This window comes from Molothrus aeneus, chromosome 20 (genome assembly GCF_037042795.1).
Source record: "Molothrus aeneus isolate 106 chromosome 20, BPBGC_Maene_1.0, whole genome shotgun sequence".
NCBI classification, from domain to species: domain Eukaryota; kingdom Metazoa; phylum Chordata; class Aves; order Passeriformes; family Icteridae; genus Molothrus; species Molothrus aeneus.
In genome coordinates this window covers 5,545,324-5,572,850 of record NC_089665.1, presented here as the reverse complement: position 1 = coordinate 5,572,850, position 27,527 = coordinate 5,545,324, and the positions used below count along the sequence as shown (strand labels likewise).

The 27,527-nt window shown below is 48.7% G+C and overlaps 2 protein-coding genes across 6 annotated transcripts in view; one reads left to right on the top strand and one right to left on the bottom strand.

Moving 5' to 3' along the window:
- The first annotated feature begins 276 nt into the window (after positions 1 to 276).
- On the top strand, positions 277 to 14,755 carry LIG3 (DNA ligase 3). 2 transcript variants are annotated; one of them, XM_066563272.1, is made up of 20 exons: positions 277 to 374; positions 642 to 1,189; positions 1,673 to 1,789; positions 2,639 to 2,836; positions 3,213 to 3,364; positions 4,264 to 4,430; positions 5,054 to 5,131; positions 5,228 to 5,396; positions 6,252 to 6,407; positions 6,833 to 6,964; positions 7,703 to 7,782; positions 8,192 to 8,279; positions 9,169 to 9,246; positions 9,496 to 9,619; positions 9,927 to 10,069; positions 10,804 to 10,878; positions 11,716 to 11,862; positions 12,857 to 13,031; positions 13,703 to 13,794; positions 14,237 to 14,755. In XM_066563272.1, exons 2-20 carry the CDS (start codon positions 661 to 663, stop codon positions 14,468 to 14,470), a joined length of 2,934 nt encoding a protein of 977 aa, XP_066419369.1. In that variant the 5' UTR covers positions 277 to 374; positions 642 to 660; the 3' UTR covers positions 14,471 to 14,755. The 2 variants fall into 2 exon arrangements, with proteins under 2 accessions (XP_066419369.1, XP_066419368.1); XM_066563271.1 differs by having other exon boundaries at positions 14,234 to 14,755.
- Positions 14,756 to 14,998: 243 nt separating this feature from the next.
- The window catches only part of RFFL (ring finger and FYVE like domain containing E3 ubiquitin protein ligase), a 29,384-nt gene continuing 16,855 nt past the window's right edge, over positions 14,999 to 27,527 (bottom strand). For all 4 annotated transcript variants that reach the window (XM_066563273.1, XM_066563275.1, XM_066563274.1 and 1 more), the window contains 6 exons: positions 26,095 to 26,279; positions 21,291 to 21,695; positions 19,688 to 19,774; positions 19,143 to 19,350; positions 17,955 to 17,978; positions 14,999 to 17,434 (listed from right to left, as the gene is read on the bottom strand). In XM_066563273.1, coding sequence (XP_066419370.1) covers positions 17,253 to 17,434; positions 17,955 to 17,978; positions 19,143 to 19,350; positions 19,688 to 19,774; positions 21,291 to 21,695; positions 26,095 to 26,274 — 1,086 coding nt within the window. In that variant the 5' untranslated portion in view covers positions 26,275 to 26,279 and the 3' untranslated portion in view covers positions 14,999 to 17,252. The remainder of the gene's footprint in view (positions 17,435 to 17,954; positions 17,979 to 19,142; positions 19,351 to 19,687; positions 19,775 to 21,290; positions 21,696 to 26,094; positions 26,280 to 27,527) is intronic.

Here is a 27,527-nt window from a genome sequence, read left to right as displayed (position 1 = left end):
GCGCGCTCCCGGCGCTGCCTCAGGGCACGGACCCTCCCTGGCCCCGGGCGCGCTCCCGGTGCCACCTCAGCCGCGCCCGAGGCGGGAAAACGCTCCCGGCGCGTGCTGGGGGCGGGACTAGACGGCCCGAGGGGGCGTGGCCTGCGCGCGCCCGCCCCCTCGGCCGCTGTTCGGGCAGGAAAGGGCGGGGCCCGGTGCGCCGCGCACGCGCGCGTGTGGCCTTACGGAAGCCGGGCTGGCGCGCGCGTGTCCCGGCGGTGGCGGCTGAGGCGGCGGCGGCTGAGGCGGCGGCTGAGGCCTGAGGGGCTGGGGTGGGGGGGGTCCCGGCGTCCGGACGGGGCGGGGGACGGGATGGCGGCAACGTGAGGAGCTCGGTGAGCGGCGCAGGGGCGGTCTGGGGCCTGCTGCGGCGGGAGGAGCCGGTGGTCGGGCCGGGGCGGGCAGGGCGGGAAAGCGGCCTCGGGGCGAAGCTGGGGCGGGAGCGGGCCTGGGAGCGATGAGGGGGCCGTGAGGGCGCGGGGTGTGGGGCAGCGGAGCGGGGGCGATGGAGGCCGCTGCGGAGCGGGTGCCGGGGGGGACGCTGAGGGCTGAGGGGGTCCCGGCGGGCGGAGGGTGCTCAGTGTCCCCTGTGTCGCTCGCAGCACCCTCAGCACGGACTGGATGCCCACGGGCGGCAGGACGCTGTCACACGCTGCCCGCGCTCTCGGCAGGGGCACAGCGCTGTTCTGCCCTCGCCCACAGCTTCCCGTGCCCAGGCCGTTGTCCCGCCGTGCCGGAGCCAGGCGCGGGTGCTGGTGCCAGCTGCTGTTCCAGCCCGTCCCTGTGCCATCCCCGCAGCCCGCGTTTCCCCTGTCCCTGCTGTTGGGCAGCTGGCTGCGCTCGGCCTGCGCGGCTGCCGGGGACATGGCGGAGCAGCGGTACTGCGTGGACTATGCCAAGCGAGGCACCGCGGGCTGCAAGAAGTGCAAGGAGAAGATCGTGAAGGGGATGGTGCGCATTGGGAAGATTGTTCCAAATCCTTTCACCGAGTCTGGAGGGGACATGAAGGAGTGGTACCATGTCAAGTGCATCTTTGAGAAGCTGGATAAGGCCCGGGCCACCACTAAGAAAATTGAAGACATCACAGACTTGGAGGGGTGGGAAGAGCTGCAGGATGAGGAGAAAGAAACAATCAACAAGTACATCTCAGGTGAGGCATGAGGCAGTGCCAGAGTCACTTTTCTCCTTATTTTCACGTTATGCCAGAGATTGTCACCCAGCTGTGCCTTTGTCATGAAATCCTCATGGATTTATTTGTGTGGCTTAGGGACAAAGTGTGTGGTGCTGCTCCAATCCCTGTCTCAGCCCTGTAGGAAAGGGAAGAAATGGTCACTTCTGCAGTGACACTCCTTGATTCTTTTGTCACAACTGATTGTGGACAAGGCCTGGGTGATTTAATTCATGGGCAAATAAAACCCATGACGAAGCATCAGTTATTTTCTATTTCCATCTTTTTCTGTGATCTTCAATAAATTACATATTCTAACTTCTGTTATCTTATAAACATCTGGTTCTTTTTTTTTCCCTCCAATTCCTATTTCTTGTTAGGCTTTTTGCTTTGTAAGCTACATAGTATGGTGAGGGATGTATGAGATTATTCCTGACTGCCTCTCTGAACCTTTCTGTTTTCCAGAAGCCAATTCCAAGACTGGAGGTACCCCAAAGAAAAAGGTGATAGTGCAGGCAAAACTCACTGCCACAGGACAGCTGACCACAAAAGATCCACCAAAGAAATTCTCTGGATTCTCTGGTAAGAATTAAGAAACTGGTTCTGGGAAATCAGTTTCTTTTAATCTCTGCATCAAGAGGTGTTATAGCTTGGCTCAGATTGGTAGGTTTTTATCTATAGATGATTTAGGTGTTTTAATTCTGGTTTATCAAAAGCTGTCAGTGCTTGAAAGAACATCTTGAAAGATGTTTGGATTTCCAGTTTTCCCAAGGAGACAAAGGTCTTCTGCCATGATCCACATTGTCAGGCTGACTCCATCCCTACATCCATTGGCTCATTGCAGCCAAACTGAAGGTGTAGGCTCAAGTTATCCCACGTGGAGCTTAAAATCTGGAAAAAACTGCTGAGGGATTCTCACTTGTGTTCGTGGAAAGGAAAACTTGTCCTGAGGAGCAGCTGCCAGCAGGACAGCCATCTGTGAGCTCTGACTGACCTGGCACATACCTGGAGCTCCATACTGCCCAGAGCCACAACACAGCCAAAGACATCAGCTTCTGTAGGGGATTGGTGTTAGGGGACAAAAGGGGGTGGGGATGTATCCCCCAATTTTAGAAATTACCTTGGGGAAATGTCTTGCTTTGAAAGGCAAAAGTCTATAAAGTAGAAAAAATATTGATAAAACAGAGGCACCTGCAAGGAGAAATTAATTTTCACCATGGTTTAGTCATATTTTTCTGGTAGAATTAAGATCTAGGAAATTTTGGTGTAACGTGAAGGGTAAAAATAGTTGGAAGGCTTTTACAAAAGTCATAAATTTTAATTCTGAAGCTTTGCCAGCACGCTGGGATTGTTCCCACCTTGCCAGGTAGAGATAACTTCAACATTTGCTCCGTGTTGTCACAAAAACAACTTGTGATGTGTCTGATGCAGCCAAGCCAAAGAGTTCAGAAGATTCTCCTGCAAAGTGTGCCCAGAAGCCGAGCCTGTCTGCAGCCAGGTGTGACCCCCAGCACAAGGACTGCCTGCTGCGCGAGTTCCGCAAGCTCTGCGCCATGGTGGCCGAGAAACCCAGCTACAATGTCAAAACCCAGATCATCCAGGACTTCCTCAGGAAGGGATCTGCAGGAGGTATGGCTCCAGCTGGGAATTCTCAGCTCTCTCACAAGCAGCTTCAAATGCTGGTCTCAAAAGGAAAGGGGAAATTCAAATCTGGTTGTTGTGTGTGTGGTCCCAGCCTTGTGCTCTGGTGGTTTCTGAGCTGTGGAGGTAATCTTTGAAAAGTGAACTCTACAAATACCGAATTCAGATAAAAATGCCTCACTTAGGTGTTGTAGATGCCCAATTTAGAGGCAAATTGTGGCTATTTTCCCTAAGAATTCCAAGCCCCACCTGTGGGTTTTATTCCCAGGATTATGCAAATGGACACAACCAACCAGAGCCTGGACACGAAAATAATAAATCCTCACTGTTATAATGTGCTTGTTTTTTTGGTTTTTTTTTCCAGATGGTTTTCATGGTGATGTATACCTGACCATTAAGATGCTGTTGCCAGGTGTCATTAAAATCGTTTACAACTTGAATGATAAGCAGATTGTAAAGCTGTTCAGCAGGATTTTTAACTGCAACCAGGAAGAAATGGTCCGGGACCTGGAGCAGGTGAGTGCAGACAGCAGCTCTCTTAATTTCTGCTGTTCAGCTCTTTGCTTATGGAAATTCTGGAATGGTTTAGGTTTTTTACTCCTTAGCTTGACTGTTAGAATGGGAGCTGGTGATTTATTTTGGTTTTCCTTGGCTTTAGCAGTTTTCATAGCATTTTCTGCCATCTGGAACCTGTAGAAAATCATGTTTAAATGGAAAGCAGGATAAGAATTCACCTGGCAAAGCTTTAGAAAGCAAGACTAAAATTATCTAGGCGAGGTGGGCTGCATCTGTTTGTCTAAGCTCCTTTGTCTGGCACATTGCTACAGAACTGAGTTATATTACTCTTTTTGTACCATCACACATCAAAACCTGGGATTCAATTAACAGACCTGTCACTGGCAGCTGCAGTTGGTTATTACAATTAAGCTGCTACAATTGCAGGTGCTCAGTTGTGCAGTGAGTCCTTGTGCACAGGAGCTGGTGATTGACTGTGCACCCTCTGATTCACTGCAAGGTGCAGAAAAGGGGTGATTTAGATAATAATGGTAATTTTTTCATCTCTGTTCATTGCCTTGCTGTGTACTGCCTTCTAGTGACATCACTAGCCTGTCCCATGTCCTTGGATTTGCAAGTGGATTTATCCCGAGGAAATAAAGGGTCTGTGCTGCTGAAGCAGTGAAAAATAGAGCCATGAGATGATGCTGGTACTCTTAATTACCTTTCTTGGCAAATTAAACAGCTGAGCAGCTTTACGTGTCGTGGCAGCTTCCTTAAGTGTTTGATTGCAATTTCTTTGTGCAATCCCAGCATCACTCCTGTCCTTTATCCTCACTGGAACCATGCAGAATCCCCAGTGGCAACCCATTCTCTGGCCATGCCTCTCATCCACACCCTGGTTTTGTTTCTGGAGACAGGGAGATGTTTCTGAGACCATACGGATCTTCTTCGAGCAGAGCAAGACCTGTCCTCCAGCAGCCAAGAGCCTCCTGACCATCCAGGAGGTGGATGAGTTCCTCATGCAGCTGTCCAAGCTCACCAAGGAGGATGACCAGCAGAGTGTCCTGCAGCAGATCAGTCGCAGGTGAGGGAAGGAATCAGCCTCTGAAGGTTTGCCCAAACACTGGAGTGGTTCTCTACAAGCTGGAGTAGGTGAAAAATGAATCATGAGCCACTGAAACTGAACTTAATTAGCATCTGTAAGCTGCTCTTAGTGGTGTGATTGAGACACCTTGACAGCAGTAGAGAGCTTTTATGGCTCTTGTCCATGCTAGAGAACATTGTTCCTGCCTGTCAGGACATTTCAATCAAACAGATGATTTGCAACAACACCCTAATGGTGCTTAGCTGTTAATTGAGTTGCTGCTCTTAAGCATGTTGGGAAAAGCCTTCAAGTAATTTAGACAAAGATTTTTGGTCTGGCTCAGTTTGTGTTGATCTGAGGCTGAGGATTTTCCAATCAATTACTCTTGATGCATTAATGAGGTAAATTTTGGAAGGTACATCAACACTGAGGCAGAGTTAATGTTGGCATCAAGATGCTGGAAAGCTTTTTGGATATTCCCTTGTGTCTCTGAGGTGTCACTATTAACATGATTGGTTAAACCCTCTGCAAAGGAGGGCCATTTTTTAAAGAGACTTGGGTGAATTTCTTCTTTTCAGCTGCAAAGTTCAGTTCACACCTTTGCTGAATCTTCTCTCCTTCAGGTGTACAGGCAACGACCTGAAGTGCATCATCAGGCTAATTAAGCATGACTTGAAAATGAATGCTGGAGCAAAGCATGTGTAAGTGACAGGAACCCAGAAATGCTCATTTCCTGAGGCAGCAGCAGCAGCAGCCCTGGGGCTGATCCATGCTCCCCCTCTCTCCATGCCTTGCAGGTTGGACGCTCTGGATCCCAACGCCTATGAGGCGTTCAAGGCCTCGAGGAACCTGCAGGATGTGGTGGAGAGGGTGCTGCAGAACCAGCAGGAGGCAGAGAAGGTGCCAGGGCTGAAGAAGACCCTGAGCGTGCAGGCCTCACTCATGACCCCAGTGCAGCCCATGCTGGTAGGTTGGGCCCCTCCTGACAGCCAGGCACGGACAGAGACCCCACCTGGGAGGGGCAGGAGCAGGGCAGTGGCTGTGCAGTGTGGGCTGGCAGTGGCTGTGCAGTGTGGGCTGGCTCTGTGCAGAGCTCAGGGTTATTTAATCCACACCTGGGAGGGGCAGGAGCAGGGCACTGGCTGTGCAGTGTGGGCTGGCAGTGGCTGTGCAGTGTGGGCTGGCTCTGCAGAGCTCAGAGTTATTTAACCCACACCTGGGAGGGGCAGGAGCAGGGCAATGGCTGTGCAGTGTGAGCTGGCTCTGTGCAGAGCTCAGGGTTGTTTAATCCCCACCTGGGAGGCTCAGGAGCCAGGGCAGTGGCTGTGCAGTGTTCAGGGTTGCTTAATGCCAGTTTAGAAAGCATCTCCTACCACCAGGCCAAGTATTCAATATACTCAGTAACTGCCAAGCTAAAACCTTGCCTTGCTCTCAGTCTTTTTTATTTGTTTGCTGTCATTGCAGAAGTTGATCCTTTCTCTGGAAAGAGTGTAGGCTTTCCAGTGGATTAGAGATTCAAATAAGTCTGGCTTTTTGTGTGAACAAAGCAGAGTTAAATATTTACTTGTAGGCTGAGCACACTCCTACAGAAGGCACAGTGCACATTTTAAAGCATTTGGAGGGGATAAGCACTGCAAAGCTGTAATTATCTGGGCATATGCAGATATTAGTAAGTGAATAATTAAGGAAAACTTGGACTCACTAATAGAGAATCTGGACGAAAAGCTCTACAAAGGGATTCATTGTAGCCCACTCATGAACTTGGCTAAGAGTAGCTTTATGTTCCATGTGTCCCCTGGGGTTTGGCCCCTCTGTCCCCAGGCTGAGGCCTGCAAGTCCATCGAGTATGCCATGAAGAAGTGTCCCAACGGGATGTACGCCGAGATCAAGTACGACGGCGAGCGCGTGCAGGTGCACAAGAATGGGGATCACTTCAGCTACTTCAGCAGGAGCCTCAAGCCTGTGCTCCCCCACAAAGTAAGCACCTGGGCACTGCCTCCCCCCTTGTGCCAGCTCCTCTGCATTCCCAAGTTTCCTTCTATAGGCAAGGAGATTTCTTTCTCATTCCTAATTTATATAGGTGTGTAGAATGTGGAAAAGCAACACTTAAAACTAATAATTTAATTCTGGTGCACATTAAGAGCTTGGAATTAAATTTCATCTGTCTGCTGTAGAATCCTCTCTATGCACTGCATTTTGGGAGCCTTGCTGCCAGTTGGGTGACTTGGTTCTGTTTATTAAAGCCTCACTTTTCTATTTGTAGACTGCTGTGGGTACCATAGAAGTGCAGATGTGCCACATGTGCCTTATGTACTTGTGGAGAAAACACCTGCATTGGGGTGAATCCCTCTCTTCAGCCAGTTATTTTCCTTTTTTTTTTTTTTTTTTTTTCTTTTCCCAAGGTAGCCCATTTTAAGGATTTCATCCCCCAGGCTTTCCCTGGTGGGCAAAGTATGATTCTGGATTCAGAAGTTCTCCTGATTGACAATAAAACTGGCAAGCCACTTCCTTTTGGGACTCTTGGTGTGCACAAGGTAAAAACAAAATTAAATAAAAATGGTTTTTGTGTTTGGAGGCTGTTACACTGCTGACTTAAACACAATCTGTTATCACAGGATAATTTCAGACCTCTGGTGCTTGTTAGAGCATCTGGGGAAAAAAAATAAGATTATTGAGAAGGCTGATATTGAAAAGCTACTGCTCTAATACTTTAGATTTGATATTAACCTGATCCCTGGCAGGCCATTAACAGAACTTAATTTCAATAACACTAAAAAAATCTTTGAAAAATGTTACAATTCTGTCATTGTTTCTCATAGCTTGAGCAATGTATGGCAGCCTGGGGGACCACAGGGAGGCAGTGATTATTCCATGCAAATGTTATGTAGTGCTTGTGTCTAGACTGAATGGGGGTGAGGAAAAGGACAGGAAAATGAAAATTAAACTATAAGTGCTTTAGTTAAAAGTAGGCATTAATCTGCTCTCTGTAGAAATGTGGTGGGTTTTTTGCAGCAGCAGTGACAGATGTTGCATTGCCCAAAACCATTAATATTTTTAGCATTATTTTCCATTCCTGGGAAATGAACATTTTTTTTTATGTTCTCAGCTTGTGCTTGGACACATTCAGTGTAAATCTGAATTCTCAGAATGCTTCTTTTAAAAGAGGTATAAGCTTATCATACCTAAAATATTACAGAGATTAAAATCCATCCTTTTATTACTTTGCTAAAACTGTTTGCTGTGACTGCAGAATTGTTTTAATTGTATTTCAGAAAGCTGCTTTCCAGGATGCCAACGTTTGCCTGTTTGTGTTTGACTGCATCTACTTCAATGACATCAGCCTGATGGACAGGTATGGCTGCCAGGGCAGAGTGGCTGGGCTGGTTTCTTGGGATGAACTGCAAAACCTGGGCTGGAAAACCCCACTAATGCAGACAGACCAGTTCACCTGGGCTGTCAGACTGGCCACTCACTGGGAAATCAGGGCAGCATGGGAGGGACCTTGCTGGGCCAAGGAGTTTGTTCTGTGCAGCTCGTCTTGCTCTCCAAAATATTGGGATCAGCTGCATCTCAGCTGCTCATCTCACATCCCCTCAACACACTGTTAACATGGGAGTTTCCATCCTGTCACTTCCTGGAGGAAAGTAAGAACTGGTTGTCCTCTCTGGAGCTCTCCAGGATGATTTAATGACTTCAGCAGCTTTTTTCAATGTTCCTGTTGGGATTGGTGCTTGTCCCTCACTGTCCATGCCCTGCTCTAGGCCCCTCTGTGAACGGCGCAAGTTCCTCCACGACAACATGGTGGAGATCCCCAACAGGATCCTGTTCTCAGAGATGAAACATGTCACAGTGAGTCCAGAGTGCCCCTACCACCCTGCCCCTGCTCCTCCAGCACTTGGCTTTTCTTTTATGATTAACTCTGCAAATTCACCCTGGCACAATGGTTCTCCTTCTGCTCTGTGTGCAAGGCTTCTTGAGCCAACATTGTATTCCCATCTTTTCCTGGCCCCACCCCCTTCAGTATAATCTTAACTTGCATACCTCAGGTTTCCTGGCTTGTTAATGATTTTGCAGCCATTGTCACTCTGACCCTGTTAGGAGGAGTTAAATCCTGCTGTCACTCATTGTGTGCTGTGCAGTGCAGAGCTGTGACTACAGCCTGATTGAAGGGAGCCAGACTGTGCCACTTCCCAAACTGTCATCTTCAAATTCCACACAGCCCTGAGACATTCTGGCTGCTAAAATCTGCATTTAGGCAGCAGCATGCTGGGATTTTCCTTTGATTATGCACAAACCTGATGTCCCATTATTTTTCCCCATTGCTGCTGATTTCTGTGGCACCTTGGCTTTGGTGGAGAAGGCTTGGACATTTTGGGCAGAAGGTGGTTCATAGGTCCCAAGGCAGTTGGGTGGAGAAGGAAACAGGCACTGCTGGCTGAGCAGATCTGACTTGGGACATACTGGGACACAGCCAGTGGGGCAGCCACGTCTCTGAGGGGTATTTTTTAACCAGACAAACCTTTTCTTTTTGGGACATATTCCCAGCTTAGTCACTGGGTGTGCAGCAAAGAGAAGATTTATCCATTTACAGGATCCTCTTTTGAAAACTGTTGTGAAAGTACCTCTTCCTCTCTCTGCAGCTGCTTTGGGTTTGGTGCCCCACTGCTCCAAACACAAAGCCTGAAGAGCTCAGCCCTTTTTAGAGTCCTGAGCTAAGCATGGTCCCTCTCCTTTGCAGAAAGCTTCAGATCTGGCAGACATGATCACCCGGGTCATCCGCGAGGGGCTGGAAGGGCTGGTGCTGAAGGACTTAAAGGCAAGTTCCCCTTCACTCTGTATTGGTGTCACCTGGGAGTTTGGGAATGACAACAGTCAGCTCTGAGGCAGAATCACACACTGAGCATTCCAGAAGCATCTCTGGGTTCCTCTCAGTGCTAACACCTAGTCCAAGCTGCTGCTCCTGCTGTGCTCAGGAGCTGCTGAGCTGGGTAAATGCCAGGGCTGACTGAGGAGGTGCTGCTCACCAGGGGATCTCTCTGAGGGGGCTCTGCCTTCCCTTGCACAGGGTAATTATGAGCCAGGGAAACGCCACTGGCTGAAGGTGAAGAAGGATTATCTCAACGAGGGGGCAATGGCTGACACTGCTGACCTGGTGGTGCTGGGGGCTTTCTATGGACAAGGCAGTAAAGGTAGGTCTGGAGCTGGCTTAAGTCAGAGCTCTCTCTGCTCAAGGAACTCCCAGAGTTTTCCTGTTCCAGGCCTCCAGCATGAGGGTGGCTGCAGCAGTGATTATCTGCTGCAGCCCATCATGTCCTTGCTGTGGCTCCAGAGCTGGAGGTGTTGGGCTGGACTGTTGCACAGTGCAGGGGCTCTGCTCAGCTTTGTGAGTGGCCCTGCAACCATCACAAGCCCAGGCCCCAAAGCCACAAAAGGGTTTTGGCTCAGAAGAGCTGTGGCTTGTCCTGTGCAAGGTGTGAGCCCTGCTGTCCTGTGCAGGTGGGATGATGTCCATCTTCCTCATGGGCTGCTATGACCCCAAGAGTGAGAAGTGGTGCACGGTGACCAAGTGCTCTGGTGGCCACGATGACGCCACCCTGGCACGTCTGCAGACAGAGCTGGACATGGTGAAGATCAGCAAGGTGAGAGCCAAGGGATGCTCAGCCAAGGGCTCAGCTGCCCTGGAGGTGCTGAGCCAGGAATGAATCCGAGTTAAAGCTCATCAGCCACTTGACACAAGTGAGGTGTCAGAGCAGCCAGCTCCTGCAGGAGGCACTGCTGGGATCTGTACCCAGACACTGAGTGGGAAGCTAGGCACCATCTGTTTCCTTCTAGGACAAGGTTTTGTTGGGAAGATCCCAATTTTTTGTCTGGATTTTTGGGCACGTTGTGATTGGCAAAGGCAGTCACTAGATGGGGCTGTGGGAGGGAAATGCTCAGTCAGACTCTGGTCCGGTGGCTCCATAACCTGGGGTTGGAGTTAAGATTTCTGTCAGTGATTTATCTTGCTTCTCAACACTGGACAAATAAACAGCTGAATTTTAATATTACCTTGACATCCTGAAGGCCATTTGCATCAAGGTTGCAGAATCTTGAAAAAAAAAAAGGTACTTGTACATGAATCACAATTGGAGCAACTGTTCTTGTTTCACACACAAAATGACAGGAATTGAGGGCTGTGTTTCAGGCAATACTTGTGATTTTCTAGATGAGAGAAATGGCTGCAGATCAGTGCAAGTTCCATCCATGCAAAGGCAATGTAATACCTCTGTGCTGATCTACTTCTAGGTTGTGTTTCAGCAGTTTCTGTTGTAAAAATAGGTTTGTATATGATGATAAGTGTCAATAATGTGGATTTTTTGCTTTTAATTAATAGGATCCTAGTAAAATTCCAAGGTGGCTAAAAATTAACAAAATCTACTACCCAGATTTCATTGTCCCAGATCCAAAGGTAAGTGCTCTCATAATCATTTCACATTTCCCAGCCCTTATTCTGCAATCTTCTATAAATCCATTAGAAGGACAACTTAGAAGTTGTCTGTGTTACAAAACAAATCTTCATAGTTGGAATGGGAAATTAAGCACAAGTTTTTATCTCTCAATCTTGCAGGTGCATTTGAGGCTAAGAGCTTCATGAAGAAATCACACCTTCAGCAGTTTTGGGAAAAATTCTTGTGCATTAAATCCCTTCCAGAAGTGAGCTTACTTTAAATTTGAGATATGAGAAATCTGCCTTTAAAGCATTGAAACACAACTGCAACCCAAAAGTTGCTGTTGCTGTAGGGAATGTGTCAGTACGCTCTGTATGCCTGAAGGAGAAGGTGTGCTCAGAAATTGGCATTTTGTGTCAGCGAAGGCTTAGAGAAGAAGTAGTTTGAACAGCAAAGGTGACCAGGAAGGTCCCTTTGTGTACATGGAGCTGTGCTGGGGTGGAGACTGAGTGGGGGTGAGGCTCTCTGAGCTGGCCCCTGAGGGAGCACAGGGTGTGCCATGGCTCCTGAGGGAGCACAGGGTGTGCCATGGCCCCTGAGGGAGCACAGGGTGTGCCATGGCTCCTGAGGGAGCACAGGGTGTGCCATGGCTCCTGAGGGAGCACAGGGGTGTGCCATGGCTCCTGAGGAAGTACAGGGGTGTGACATGGCTCTCTCAGCTGGCTCTGGGGGAGCACAGGGTGTGTGACATGGCCCCTGAGGGAGCACAGGGTGTGCCATGGCTCTCTCAGGTGGCTCTCAGGGAGCACAGGGTGTGACATGGTTTCCTCCCTGGTTTCCTCCCTCCCTGTGCTCAGAAAGCCCCGGTGTGGGAGATCACGGGGGCCGAGTTCTCCAAGGCCGAGGCGCACACGGCTGACGGGATCTCCATCCGCTTCCCGCGCTGCACCCGCATCCGGGATGACAAGGACTGGCAGACAGCCACCAACCTGCAGCAGCTCAAGGTGGGTCAGCAGGGGCCCTGCAGCTCCTGGCACCAGGCTGAGCTTCAGGCAGGTCACAGCATGCACTGAAGGCACCTGCTGCAAATCACAGCATGCACTGAAGGCAGCTGCTGCCTGTCGTGGCACCTTCCCTTTTCCCTTCGTGCCAGGCTCGGGCTGGGTTGATCTGCTGGAGGCTCTCAGGCCCCTTGAGCAGTCAGAGAAGTCTCTGTGGGCAGTTGGTTCCATCAGCTCCTGTGGCAGGGTGAGGAGTTGCCTTCCTCAGAGGTGACCACAGAATGAACTCTGTTGGGAAAGACATTTTGAGATCATCGTGTCCAACCTATGACCTAACACCTGCTCAGCAGCTAAACCTGTGTGGCACTGAGCGCCACATCCAGGCTTTTTTTAAACACATCCAAGGACAATGACTTCACCACCTCCTTGGGCAGACCTTTGTTCTCTCCATGCTCACTCAGTTTCCCATCACTTGCTGAGACTGGGGGAGGCATTTGGGAAGTGCCTGTGGGTATCCTGGGGCACAGGGGCCAAGTGGCACTGGCCATGACCCCTGGGCTGCAGCCACCCCAGTGCCAGCCCTGGGGGAGCTCTGTGCTGCAGTTGCTGGCCGGCAGCAGCTGCCAGGGCTGCTGTGCCATGGAAAGCAGGAGTGATGCAGCCCCCAGGGCCTGCCAGGATCCCCGTGGGGAGGAGAGAGGAACAAACCCCTCTGCAGATGGGCCCTTCCCACAGGGAGCACTGGGCACTGCTCATCCTTCAGGCTCTTGCTCTGTTGCAGATGATGTGGATGTGGCTTTTGCCTCCTCCCTGTGTGGCTTCCCTGAATGCCAGGAGAGGGGTGGAATGCAGGGAGCTGGGACAGGAAAATGACTGCAGAGGGGTGCAGGAAGAAAAGGCTTTTGAGCAAACACTTCAGGGGGAGAACACCAGAGCAGTCCGTGCATCACAGCTCATCTCCAGTGTCAGACACGATCTGTGCTGTTTCTCTGGGCAGGAGCTGTACCAGCTCTCCAAGGAGAAGGCTGATTTCAGTGTTACAGCTGGGGAGGAAGATGAGTCCACAGCTGGCAGCAGTGGAGAGAATGATGGGAATTCCAGGTCTTCCACCCCTCACAGCAGTATTAAGAGTCCCCCAAGCAAGTCACCTGCAAAAGCCCAGAAGGCAGAAGGTAAGGTGTAAGGTGATGGTGCTTTCAGGAAGGAGCCTGGGGCTGTGTCCTCTGTGCTTGGGGCAGGCTCGCTCTGGGCCCTTGCCCTCTGTGAGAGGCTTGATGATCCCCCCTTTCACATGGATCTCAGGGATAATGGGCAAAGCTGTTCAGATCCTTGCTTTGGCCCTGTATGAATTGAGTAGCCACAGCTCTGAGATGTCCTGGGATTGGGAAAAGAGGGATGGAAACAGCTCTGATGATGCTGTTCAGGTTGGTGTTCACTGCTCCCATTTGTGCAGGTCACAGCCCTTTGGTGTGAGATTGTTGGCCATGAGCCAGTGTTTAATTTGATTTGGATGGAATTTGTGTGTGTAAAGGGACACGTGGCTGGAGGTGATTTCCTGGTGAATTGAGCTGGAACATGAAGCAGATTGCTGAGCAGTGTCACAGAGGACAGAGTGGTGACAGCATGGAGGGCAGGTGGCAGCAGCAGCCTGGGAATGGGGCAGGAGGCTGCCCCACACCATTTCCAGTAGAAAAATGGGTCTCACTAGTGAGAGTAGTTCAGGGATTTTCCAGAAAGGGGAGGCAACTTTTCCCTTCTGCTGTTTACTCTTTCCCCCAACATTAATACACAACCAGTATCTGGACAGAGCACATGCATGAACAAAAAAAAATTTTGTTTTTAGACAGCAAAGGAGTCATTGGATCCCCTCAAAAATCCGAGGAGAGACGAGGGGAGAAGAGAAAAGCATCTGAGATGGAGGACAATGGAAAAAAGGTACAGACAGCAGCCATGGTGGGGTGGGGGAGGCTGGGGCAGTTGTGGTCTGTTCATTCCATTCCAAGGAATGCCTGTGTCCATTTCCATTCCAAGGAATGCCCGTGTCCATTTCCATTCCTATGCCTGTGTTCACTTCCATTCCAATGCCTGTTCACTTCCATTCCAAGGACTGCTTGTGTTCACTTCCATTCCAAGGAATGCCCGTGTCCATTTCCATTCCTATGCCTGTGTCCATTTCCATTCCAAGGAATGCCTGTGTCCATTTCCATTCCTATGCCTGTGTCCATTTCCATTCCAAGGAATGCCTGTGTCCATTTCCATTCCTATGCCTGTGTCCATTTCCATTCCAAGGAATGCCCGTGTCCATTTCCATTCCTATGCCTGTGTCCATTTCCATTCCAAGGAATGCTTTGCCCAAGCTCTGTTTCCTCCCCAGCAGCCCCTGCTGGACATTTTCACGGGGGTGAAGCTGTACCTGGCGCCCTCGGTGCCGGACTTTGCGCGGATCCGCCGCTACTTCATCGCCTTCGACGGGGACCTGGTGGAGGAGTTTGACACGGCCTCGGCCACCCACGTGCTTGGGGACATTGATGACAACCCCGGGGCGCAGCGGGTGACTCCCAGGTGGATCTGGGAGTGCATCCGGAAGCGCAGGCTGGTGGCGCCGTGCTAGCACAGGGGGCAGTGCTGGCACAGGCAGCCGGGAGTGGGGAGGGGAGGGAACGGGAGATCCTTCCCTCCATGGAGGGGTGGATAGACAGGAAGTGCCCTCAGTAGCTACAGAGATCCAGAGCAGCCCTAAGGAATGAATTTAAAAAGCTCTCTGAAGAAATGTCACTGCTGAATCCCATTTCCTGCCCATACTGTAGACCACCACCCTTATGCAGGTGCTGGTTTAGTCTCCTTGGGTTTTTAAAGTTTGGGTATTTTTATAGATAAATAAAACTGAAGCAGCTTCTCCTTTGCTGTCAGGACTTATTTTCCAAAGGTTCTTCTCTTCCTGTTCAGGAGAACAGAGCAGCAGCTCCGTGGGACTCTTGGCTGTGGTGCCAAGGTCATTTGTGTTGTCAGGTAATTTTTTTTCCACCTCCTCTGTACCCCCCACTACCAGCATTTCAGCACCTGGGATCCCAATTTCTGGCTGAGCTTCAGCAGTAGCTGTAGGATCTCTGCTTGTAACAGATTCAGAAACAAAGTTAACTAAATCACAATTCAACTTTATTATAAAATTATAAACCAAACTTCTGTACCAAAACTAGTAAGTTGAACTGTCATAGTACCAGAGGATTTAATAGTGAATAATATGCCCTTTCAAGTAGAATATTAAGTTTTAAAATCTTTAAACAATGTACAGTGTACATAAAGCACATAAATATTTCCATTTACTTTATTAGTTCAGAACATTATATTCCTTTGGATCATTAATCAGTTTCCTCCAGGTTTTGATTTTCCTTTAAAAACAACTCATATCCATAAGTAGAGAATCCATTTTTACAAGGGAAACAAGAAGAGTCCTCCCTTCACAAAGCACATTTTGGAGTCACAGGGTTGGTTGAATCTTCTCATCCCTAAAATTTCAGGCATTGATCTGCAGCTTGATTTAACTGCTGTAGACAATAAGCCTGCCCTGAACAAGGAAAAGTACATCTGTCCATAGGGGAATCATCTTCTTCCTGCTAAATTCCCCCAGCCCTGAGTTTATTGAAAAATATGACAACATGAATTTTCACAGTGGATTTCCTAAATGAGGCTGCTCAGCACATTGTGTATTCCTGCAGCTCTTGGAGGTCCCTGTGCTCTCTGCAGAGCAGACAGAGTCACTCCTTACCTGACCTTTTCTCTGTCAGGATGCACTGACTTGTTCACTGTGTTCTCCTGCTGGATCTGTTAAACCTTAAGTCAAAGAATAAAGAACAGCCTGACCTGGGACAGAGGTAGGGCTCAGAATGCTGAGTTCAGTCAATGCAGCAGCTGCTGCAGTTTGGTGCAGTTCTGAGACCCCCTCAGTGAGACATCCCCGGCTCTCTCCTGCTGCCTCCTGAGCCATGGATTTCTCATCCCAGGTGCTGCTTTGGCTGCAGCTCCCAGAGCAAAGCCCCTGCACTCAGAGCTGCAGAGCACAAGGGTGACTGTGCTGCTGCCATCACTGCCCAGGAGCTGAGGGGAGTCACTGCAGAGCCCCCCTGGCTCTGTGCTGTTCTCTGCTGGCAGCCAGGCTGGAACACAGAGCCAGCCCCTGGCCCAGAGCAGCCAGGACAGCTCTGCAGAGGGGCCTGGGCACAGTGCCACCCGTGCTGAGGGACACTGAGGGCAGCACTGAAGCCCTGGCTGCCTGCAGGCCACTGAGGGCAAAATACACCAGAAAATCACCTCTAGAGGAACGGCCAGACTCCTCTAGCTGAACACACAGCCCAGGAGCTGTCAGGGATCAGGCCACAGCCTCTCCCTACCCTCACCAGCAGAAAGGACAAAACTGCTTTTGTAAGCAGTGGAAGGTAACAGAACTGTCAAACTGAGCCCTGGGGAGGATGGGGAAGCTGATCTGCAGTGGAGATTGCTCATGGATCCGAGGGAAACAAAGGCTTTCTTCCATGATTCCCTTCTAAAAAAGAAAAAGTCACCTGTCCTTAAATATGATTGTGTAGCAGTGGAGTCCTCACTGCTCTGCAGCTCTGTGGTCTCCTCACCAAACCCTGGGGAAGGCTCAAGCCTTGGACTTGTAGCTCCCTCGGCAGGTGGGGGCAGTTCAGTTTGAGCCCCACCTCTGGCACGTGCTGTGAAATTAAAGTTGACAAAAATCAAACCAGAAACCTCTCTCTGGCACAGAAACAAAAACCCAGCACACCGGGCAAGGCTGAGCCTTCCCAGCCTCTCTCCCCAACAATTTTCAATAATACAAAGACAACCCTGATATAAAATTACACATTTTTCCACAATTGCACTACTCTGGAATTAGGGAAAGCAGGGATGGTCTGCCTGTCCTGCAAGCATAACAACATTAAATTAAAAATAAAAGTAAAATTAACAAGCACAGTGACATTTCAATCTTCAAAAATCAAGTTGTTGCTGGGCAGAGCCTGAGCAGCAAAACAAAGGACACTTTTTGAGACCCCAGTTCACTTTTATTATTCAGAGGAAAATACAAAGCCTCTGGAGCTGATCTTACTGGTGGAAAGCTGGGCATCCATCTGTCCTCAAATTATCCTGGGATGGAGGTGGTTAATGATTGCTGGCAATGAGCTCCGAGGAGTCCAGGCACTGTGGTGTAAAGCACGATGGTGGGATGAGCAGAGTCGGGCATGGCTTGAGCAGAGCACTTTCCCCAGGCTTCCTCCTTCCCTCTCTGGCAGCAGGGTCCGCGCTAATCTCCAAGGTGGCTGTTGGCAGGGATGTTGGCCCTTTCCCTGCGAGCACGGAGGCTTTAAGGCACGGCAGGCCTGAGCCCAGAGCCGGCCCTAAGTCCTGAAGACGTGCACGGCGCGGATCACGTACTGCCGGCAGATGGGGCACTCGCTCATGCGCTTCCCGCACTTGGTGCACGTCACCATGTGCCCGCACTCCAGCAGCACGCAGTCGATGGCAGCGTCCATGCAGATCCTGCACAGGTTGTCCTCGGTGCTGGGGGACCCAGCAGCACCTGAGGGGACAGGAGAGCACGCAGGGGTCAGACAGAGGGAGGTGGGGTGGGTTTGTGCGATCCCACTTGGCTCTGCTGGAGGGATTCCCTAAGGGACAAGGCGTGCAAAGGAATTGCCCTTGTGGCTGCTCCATCGGCTGGCAAGGAGCAGAAGTTTGAGCTTTTACATGGTAATTTCTGTGAGATGGAAACAAAAAACACTGAGATTCTCAGTGATGAGGCAAATGAAGCAACAGGGGTCTCTCTTCCCAAGTAACAGCACAAGAGGAAATGACCTCAAGTTGTGCCAGGGAGGTTGAGATAGAAATTTCTCCTGATACTGATTTTCAAAAACGTTGTCAAGCTCTGGAACAGGCTGCTCAGGGCAGTGGTGGCATAAACAACCTTAAGGGCATTTAACAGCCATGTAGATGTGGCATTTGGGGGACCTGGTTTAGGGGTGGCCTTGGCAGCACTGGTTGGACTGGATCTTGGAGGGTTTTTCCCAATAAACAACTCCATGATTAAGGATCTCACTCACCAGTTTGATCATCAGTGTCCAAAACTGCAACAGAAGAAGAGAGAGATTTGGTGAGAGTCTGAAAAGCTGGGAGAGAAGTGGTACCAGGCAGGGGCTGAAAACCCTGAGGGGGTTGCTAAACCAAAACTGCTTTTTGCTGTTCACCAAGGGAGGCTCAGGCTCCCAGGACAGGTTCAACAACTGACAAGAACTTTCTCCAATACTGAGCTTACAGAACAGTTAAAGCTTCCCAGAGATAAGGGATCCAAAGAGATGTCTCAATTTTTAAGACAGCCTTGGAATGAGTTTGGCTTCCCAGCACTGCACCTGCAGCAGCCCCTTCTTGTGCCAGTTCCTCTGCTGTCACACAATCACCAAGGGATTGAACAGACACAGAGTGAAAGAAAAGGATACCTTGCATCAAAAGCACAAGGTAATGAAAGAATGTAACCAAAAACTGCTGTCTTAAATCTTGGATCATCCATAGAAGACAAAGCCTAGAGAGATGTGTTTAAGAAAACAACACTACTTTGGACAGCACTGAGAAACAAATGTATGAAATCAAAGTGTTAAAGTGAGTTTCTCTTTTAAGTAATTTACAAATATGTGTTGTTTTTTTTTTTTTTTTTTTAAGAAATCCCCTCAAGTGCAAACTGGCACCTGGAAAACCAAGCCAGATATATTCTCTACACACCTGTGTCCCCTCACAGCCACCTGTGCAGGCCCAGGAGCACTCTGGTGCAAAGAGAGGGAAACCCCAGCTACCCCAGCTGGGCAGCCCTGGGAGCCACTGCTCTGAGCACATCCTGAATCTCCCAGCTGCTCTTTGGTGGCAGTTTCCTGCCTGGGCAGGGCATTTCCCTGCTGGCTTTGTCAGGTACCACGAGCCAAGAGGTAAGAGCTCAGCACATCCACTCATGTACAGCCACACACCAGGTGTTGTGAGGGTGAGGCAGTGCCCAGTGGGATCTGTTGGGGGCATACACAACACCAAGGGTGAAGGATGCACAGCCCTTGTGCTGCTGCTGCAGGGCTCCCACAACTCTCTCGCAGGAGAGAGAGGAGTGGTGAGCAGAGCTCTGTACAAAACACTCCCTCCTTCCTCCTCACTCTGCTGCACCAGAAATGTCAGCAAAGCTCTATTTCCTCCTACAGCTGTCCATAAAAAGGCTAAACCCAGAGAAGAGGCCCATGTTTGCTGTCTCTCACCTAGATGTTGAAGGTCCTTCTCTCTGTAGAGGCGAGTGACCCTCTCCAGCAGCTCCCATTTCTCACAGCAGCCTTTGTAGTTGACAAAGTTGCGGGCCAGGATTTCCTTCAGCTGCCGCACCGAGAGCGCGTTGATGTCCCCGACGCTGGTCAGGTCAGACAGGGAGGCCTTCCTGCCCAGCACCAGGTTATCCTCGGAGTCACTGGACTGGGGGAGCACACAGGGAATCATTCCTGCCCTCAACACCCTGAACTGTCATTAAAATCAACTTCCAGCATGTGTGTTAGCAGGGATTCAGGTTTGGATGTACAGAGAAGTGGCTACTCTGAATTCATCTACCAGAAACACAAATCTTGAGATAGGACTTAATAATTTCTGCCATGGTGTCCAAGTGACACCAGTTCTTTCTGTATGTGGAGGACAAGATGATGCCACAGAAGGGGTTGATTTGGTTTGGTCATTCTCAGTTACTGTTCATGTCTGGTAGCAAATCCAGCCCAGGAAACCTGGTATTCCCTGCCATCCAATCCCAGGACACACAAACCTGTATCTCATCCTCTGCTGCTGCTTCTTCTGCTGCATTCTCAGCTGCTGTTCCACAGGCTGGGCTCGGAGGCACGTGACCATTGGCCTGGAAGAGGAAATGAGGCTTTCACCAGCTGTGGGTTTCTGGAGGGAAATCAACTCCAGGACAGTGTCACTGTCCAGAGCCCCTGACCTCTGGAAGGACACAGGCAGGACGAGGCACAAGCCAGGCACACTCACAGAGGGTTTTCCCTGGGCAGCACTCACACAAAGTAACACTTGCTGAAGCTTTAAAGCCCCAGTACAGAACTCCAGGCTGGATCGGGAGGAGACCAAATTTATACACAAATTTATAATTGTGTGTGTACAGTCCTTCCCTGCGGGTCACACTGTGCTCTGGGGGGATGTCAGAGCTCTCAGGGCAAGGCTCTGCAGAACCCTCCTCTGACAGCTCAGATCTCACAGTAACCAGGCAAACGCCTCCTCAGATGGGGTCTGGAGTGGGCAAACAGAGACACCAAGTGAAGGAGCAGCAGTGACAGGGCTGGAGGAGAGAAGCTGGGCAGTTGCTTTGAACTCTTGATCAAATGAGCAGTGTAATTTCAGCTGACTCACCCCCAGCAGCCACTGCTCCCTCTGGTTTCCTACTGACAAAGAGACTGTAATGTTACCATCCCACTTATCCAAGTGGGGACTTGTTAATATTTACAGAGCCCAAGAACAACAATCAGGATCAAAGAGCCTGAACTGCAGCACCATGTCATGCAAGTCAGGACAAGAAGCTGAAATGTATCATGGGGCAGTGAGGGAAGAGGGCAGAGCTGGTAAAAACTGGAATGGCAATATCCAGAAAAACAGGGAATGAAAGTGCCTTTTAATGATTTGTAAAAAACATTCTCCCAGGAGAACTCTTCTTTTGAACTAGATAAATCTGCTGAGGAAGCAGAAGGTACACACATTTTCACAGCTCTGGCCCACAGTGAACTGAATACACCCATTAACTTTGTAACAGGACAAGGAGCAGATGTCAAACACTGAGTAAACTTTCCTTTAGCAGAGAGCAGAAAAACAAACAAAGCAAGGTCAATAAAAAATAATTAAACTCAAATGCCCCTGCCGAGGTTCATCAGAACTGCAGGTTCATCATAAACCAAGACTTGGCAACAGACTCAGGGTTTGTCTTCTACTGATCTGAGTGCAGGAGACACCAAAAACCTCACCCAGCCCCCATCACCTCTGATCAGCTCCTGCTTTAGGCTGTCCTTGTTATCTGGCACAGGAATTAAAGAACAGTATCAACTATTTAATTACACCTGCAAACACATGCCAGAAGCCATGAGCAAGTACCAAAGGAAGCAGTCACAGGAGCATCTTGTGGCAATGGAAATGTGGAGCAGAGCACCAGAGAAAACACATCCCAGAGCAGTGATGATGTTCTGAGAGTGAATGCTCAAGATATTCAGCACTGCCCACCAAATTCAATTCCATAATGAACAGCACATCAAAGTCAGTGACAGCAAGTCACAGCTTTACACAGCAAAACCACATGCAACATCCTAGCAGTTAATCCAAAAATGGAGATGAATGAGTTTGCAAAAGATGGTTCTGGCCAGAGATTGTACCTGTTGGTGTTCCTGAGCTTCTGAACTTGAGATGGGATCTGCAGACACTGAGGACTCATCGTGTGAGGTAGGAGAGGCCAGGTTGGCTGGGGGGTGACTCACAAAGTCTTGCTGTTCACGGGCACTGGTATTAAATGTGTTTGTTCTTATCTGATCTTCCTGGGTAATTGCAGGCTGCTGGCCAAGGATCAGGAATACCAGGTCCTCCTTTTCACGACAGAACTCTGTGGAAATCTCATGGAGGGCCAAATAATCCCGCAGATCCTTCACCTTCATCTTGATCAGCTCCTCCCGCTGAAAAGCCGTGGCTCGGAAGCGCTGGCAGAGGTGGCAGAGCAGGGGCCCACCCTCGGGCTGGTTTGAGCAGGACGTGCAAAAGTTCTTCTTACAGTCCAAGCAGATGTGCTGGGAGAGAGAGGGGAAAGAGTCAGAGCCAGCCCTGCCCTGTGCCAGCAGCACACGGTGCCACAGGCAGCAAGGAAGCAGCAGCTGCTCCTAAAGCACAATCAAAACCTCCCATCTAGGAAAAAGTGCCAAGTGGTCACCCACGTTCCTGGAGGAGAAAAAGGAATGATCCCTGAGCAATCACTGAGTCTTAGAGAAGCCCCTTTCCCACTCCATTTACCCAGAATGAAATGTGAGATCCTGACAAGATTCCCTCACATGACAGGAATTTTCTGCACCTGCTCATGCAGTTTAAGCCAGAGGAAATTGAGATTGAGGCAGCAGACTTTGAGTGAATTCCATCTAGTCTAGTTGTGCACATTGTAATTTCCAGCTAGTTGTGCACATTGCTCTGTGCATTAAGAAGCTCCAACACTGAAGGAACTACTTAAAAACATTTCTCTTTCATAAATACCTGCTATGAATGATGTTCCTCCCTCATTTTTTCCCTCCAATTTGCTGCAATCACAGAATGAATCTTGGTTCCACCATAAGAGGGACAGGGAACAGCAAGGTCTCACAGACATCAAAGAATCTGACATTTGTTTATACAAAAATAGCTTATTTTGAAAACAATATGCACACTTTATACCAGTTACTGCTAGACAGAAAGTGTTGGAAGTTTTGGAAATGTTATGCCCCAGACAGTTAAAAACTTTACAGATTGAATTCTATTGTTAAATGCTTATATTTGATACTGGTTCTGATCTTGTCACTCAGGGCTTGATTTTCAGAAGTTCCAAGCTGACTTCTGCAGAAACTTGACTGCTCAACCCTTTGGAAAGGCAAATTCTACATTTTCCAATAGGAATAGCAGCAGAACAGCCACATTATGTGCTTGTTAGAAAGTCCTGGGGGAAGACAGAAGTGTTTTCAGTGCTGCTAAAAATGCCAATTCACAGTCTCAGAGGAGCCAAGCACCTCTGTGGAATCCTGACATCCTGATCCTTCAGAGCTGTGCAAGGGAAAACACACAGGTGGAGCTGAAGTAATAAATACAAACTCAAAGACAAAAAACTGGGTTATGAACTGCTCTAGTGATTGAAGAACTTCTCTGACTTCCCAGCTGAAAGACAGCAGATGTTTTACAGGTGTAAATACACTACTTGCTTACAAAAGCTCTTTCTGATGCCCTTTTCAGCCTGAAACCCTCCCAGCTCCCCAGTTAACACCTCCAGGCCTCTCATTTAGAGCCTGTACTACACTCACAGTGACACTAAGTGGAAAGAATCCCAATTTCCTGCTCAAGCATTTTAAGACTTTAACATTTCTACCACAGAGAGAAACTCTTGAAACCTTATCTCAAAACTGCTGTTTGGGGGCCTGCCAAGGAAAAGCAATTTGCACCAATCACAAAGCAAGGCAGGAAGTGCAATTTCCACAGAACATCCAGTTTGGAGGAGTTTTCCTTAACTTCATCACCATTAAAAAAATTAATATGCAATTGACTTTTTGTGACCCTGTGATTGCAGGAGCAATCCTGTTCCTTGGGGAATTCTTAGGGCAGAGGCAGGAACTGATGGCTCTGTGTGCCTAGAGCAGGAGAACAAAACAAATGCACAAAGGCAGAGAAGTGGAAAATAACCCTGTTGGTAACACTGCCCTGTGAATCCCCCACCTCTGACATGGCAGCAATCAGATGAACTGAGATTTAAAAACCCCAACAACACAAAAACTACACAAAACAACCCAAAACCCCAAAGCAGCCCCACTTTTCTCTGGCAGGGGAAGCCTCCCCATGGCCTGCAGGCTGCCAAAATGCTCCAAAGGGAGCTCCTGTACTGCCAAGAACCTTCCACCAGCCAGAAAACCCCTACTTGAGCACTCCCACCTTGAGGTATCACAAAGCAAACACAGCACAAGGGCTCTTCTATCAAACATGTTCTTGCAGTTAACAGTAATCCTGCCTCAGTTATCAAAGGATACATTTGGGAAGTGAAAATAAACCCTGGCATGTCTCTGACTTAGCAGCTCAGCACTAGGATTTATCTTCAGAGAAAGGAAAAAACCTCCCCAGCCTGTATCTGAGCAGCAAGTGTTTAAACATGGATATTTTGGCTACATCTCAGCATGAAGCAGCTCTTACACTCACTGAACTCTGACTGGAAGAGCATTAATTCAAGGCACTGTGTGCTCTTCAGAAGGATTCGTTTCAAATGTTGTTGCACATTAAAACTTTCCTAAAAGGTCAGGCCACATCTGACTGCTGCTCACTGACAGCACAGTCAGCATGGTCAGACAGCCCTGAAATGCTCTGTGTGGGGAGGTTTGCTGGTTTGTTGGGTTTGGGCTTTGTTAAAGCAATCAAGGCCATCCTCACGGTCACCAGTGCAGAAGGAATTCATTTTCATCCCCTGTATTTCAGAATAAACATTAACTGGACACTGCAGTTCAAAGGTGCTGCCTCTCCCAGGAGAGAATGCAGTTTTCCATGCTGTCCTTGCAGCACTGTGAGATTTCACACACTGCTCCCTCCATAGCAACAGCACTGAGGAGTTCCCATGGCTCACAAACACACCAGGCTGTTCCAAGGGATGTTTTTATTACCCCAGAGGCCTCAGGGGTGAGCTCTGGCAGCCCCTCCTCAGCTGTTCCAGCATCCCCTCCTGCAGCACAGGGCTCCAGTCACCCCCAGAGATCCCTGCTCAGGAGCTGGGGCTGCAGGAAGGTGGGAGGAGGCCTGGGAGCTCCCTTTGGAATACAGAATATAAACCTCAATTTCCCTGACAGCCTGGAGCAGCTGGGCATGAGCACAGGTACAGAGAGCAGATCCCACAGGAAAAGGAGGAAGCTGCTGAGGGCAGGAATGTTTTCAGATCCTCTACAGTTTGTGCACCAGAGCATTCCCTCTCTGTCTGAGTCAGAGAGCTCAGCTGGAGCCACTGTACAAGACACTGCTCTAAGGGCAGCTCATACAGAACAGGTTTTTAGGAGATACTGGGGAATACAGGGCTGTGCTTCTGCTGCTGAGCTCACAGCTGCCTGAAATGGTTTCATTTCAGAATTATCTCCAGCCACTATTTGCAACCAAGCCCAAGAGCAAGTGCTGGGTCCAGGGTAACTCTCTCCACAAGTGTTTGTGAGGACATGTGGCTGAATGAGGACAGTGTCAAAGACAAAATTACAGAGCCATGAGCAGGGAGGGCCCCACTGGAGCTGACCCAGCACCAGGAGCAGCCTCAGCACACTCACACACCCCACAGTTTGTCACCAGAGTTTGATTCCTGAAGCAACTGCACTCCTCAGTGCAAAAATGCATCTACACCCCTGCTGCCCTGGGAGCAGACAGCAGCAGCTCTGCCAAGACACACCATTCCTCAGATGTGTGTCCTCATGCATAAATAAAAAGTGCAAGGAAAACCAATTTATGAACTTTCCCATATAATCTAAAAAGGCTATGGCCAGAATCCACCATTATTTTTAAATTCTCATATCATTAAGTTCAGTAACCTTAGATCAGACACTTCTTAAGCCACAGAGTGTGGACACAGAACAATTTTCCTCACTGGAACATTTTCAAGCAGCATTAAAGGACCCACCATGACCAAATAATGCCCCAGGCAGGGTTTGCTGTCAAATTAAGTCTTGTAGTACCAATTATTTTGGCATTTATACACCCACAAATCAAGTTTACAGGTAAGATAAAATTGATCTGGGTTTGGTCTGGGGCGATTTCTGCTCAGCAGTTCTACACACACCCTCAAAAAACTTCACTGGCTTTTAGTTTGAGCAACAATAGTTTGGAAAACAGGCAGGAAGATCTTCCTTTACTGAAAGCACAAACATTATTAAGCTTCTTGCCACAATATTTATTTTTAAAGAAAATTAGTGCTTTTAAATAAGAAATTTAATAACTTATGCTCAAGTTAATGCTCCTTTAAGTGATTATCAGCAGTTTGGCTTTCTCATTGAGGAAATCTGCTGAAGGATTTCCAGTCACGTTTGTCACTCTAGGACATGGACACTGGACTCTCCAAGGTAAAAAAGAGGGAAAGTTTCATTCTGACTCCAACATTTATAGATTTCCAAAAGTGGCAGTGGATTGGAGGATGACAATGCCCCCTCTCCAATGACACTGGACAAACCAACAGTCCATCAAATTTCTCCTCCTCCATAAAAGAATGCAAAACAATGAGTTATTTACAGAAAGTGTGTGAGACAGTTCATTACAAGAATGTAAACATCAGAAGGCTCAGAAAAACTTAAAAAAACAGGGTGACACCCATTAATTGTGACAGAATGGCTGAAGACCCAGCACCAAGGTGAGCTGTGTTCTCCCATATGGGATGTGCAGATCTGAGGATTTGTGTATAAAATGTGTGTCTGTGAGTGAATGAAGGCAGGGCAGGCTCAGACTCACCTTGCTGGAGGAGCTGTCAAAGTGCAGCCCACAGGCTTTGCAGCTCTGCTCAGAGGCAGTGGGAGAGGGGAAGGAGCTGTAGCCAGGGTTGGAGTAGGCCTGGGCTCGGGCTGCCGGCGGCGGCTGCATCTCCTCAGGGGAGCCATCCACACAGAACCAGTTACAGCAGCTTGCCCACATAGTACCTGCCAGGAAAACACTGTCAGAGGGCTGGGACACAGCCTGCCAGCCCAGGGCACAACAAAGCAGGAAGTGCAGGTCAGTGCCCATCCCTGGTTCATTTTTAACAGCGTGTTTGTCAGTGCTGATCCTTCCTCTGACAAGTGCACACAAAGCCCACGCGCTCAGTCCAGCATGATGCAGCTTCGGTGAAAAGGGACAAATAAAGATCAAAAGAACTTTATTACTGGAACTTCATAGAGTTAAGAGACTACAATGAAGATAAGATAAATTTTATGTTCCACTTGGCTATATCAGATTCTGAGTTTGCTCTAACAGGCTGTTTCTATTTCACATAAGCTGCCATACTTATCAGGATGTAATAATGCATCAGGTAAAGAAGACAAAAGCTCAAATTAGATGGCACAGAACAGTTAAATAAAATCAGCAGCAGGATCATAGATGGCCATTCCTCAGCTTTATCCTAAATCCCTCTACAGATTTACAGCTACAAATCCAAGAAGATGAAATAAAAGCAAGGACAAACGAGCCACTGATTTCACACACTGCAGTTCTAGGCTGAATTTACAGCATTACAAGGCTGAACCACCACTGGAACAGCAGGTCAATGTCAGTAATGTAAGAAAATCAAATACAGGCTTTGGTAACTTGCTTGGGAAAACAACTGCAGCTGAGACACAAAATCACTTGTTTATTTTTTTCAAGTCAAGTTTTATATGCAAAATATACACACACACACTTACCAAAAATCCTAACACAGTCCAGTGCAAAATGCTCAGTTCCAAAGTCTTCTCAGACCACCTCTGCTGCAATATTCCAGAAATACACTGCTATAAACTTGCTTTTGGGAGTTTACAAAGAAATCTGAATTCATCTGGGCATTCAGTTTCTGGAGCACACACCATGTGTCACCACTTAGGGCTAAACTGAATACAAATTGCCTCCCCTGCATTTCTACTCTCACATGGGAGTTCCTGAACTGTTTCTTTTATGTCTTAAAAATCAGCTCCCTCACTGATAGTGTTCAGCAACTGCTTGATTTTAGAAACTTCTGGAAATAAAACATCTCTCAGCTGCACAGCCAATTCATTGCTTGTTACTCACTAAGTATTGCCACTGTGAAACTCCAGATTCCCCAGGGAACGGGGCTGGGGAGGGAATCCTAAAGGTTATTGGGTATAATAATTTTTTTTAAGCTGTGCTGAAACTTTGGGGCTGATGTACTTGAATTGGGAAGCTTTTGCACTCTGGTG

Excerpts from the sequence above, each read along its gene's own strand:
- LIG3 (XM_066563271.1), top strand. The coding sequence starts at position 661 with ATGCCCACGGGCGGCAGGACGCTGTCACACGCTGCCCGCGCTCTCGGC. Across the intron at positions 9,247-9,495 it reads TGGTGCTGAAGGACTTAAAG|GGTAATTATGAGCCAGGGAA; the intron begins GCAAGTTCCCCT and ends TCCCTTGCACAG. Across the intron at positions 13,795-14,233 it reads TGGAGGACAATGGAAAAAAG|CAGCCCCTGCTGGACATTTT; the intron begins GTACAGACAGCA and ends TTTCCTCCCCAG.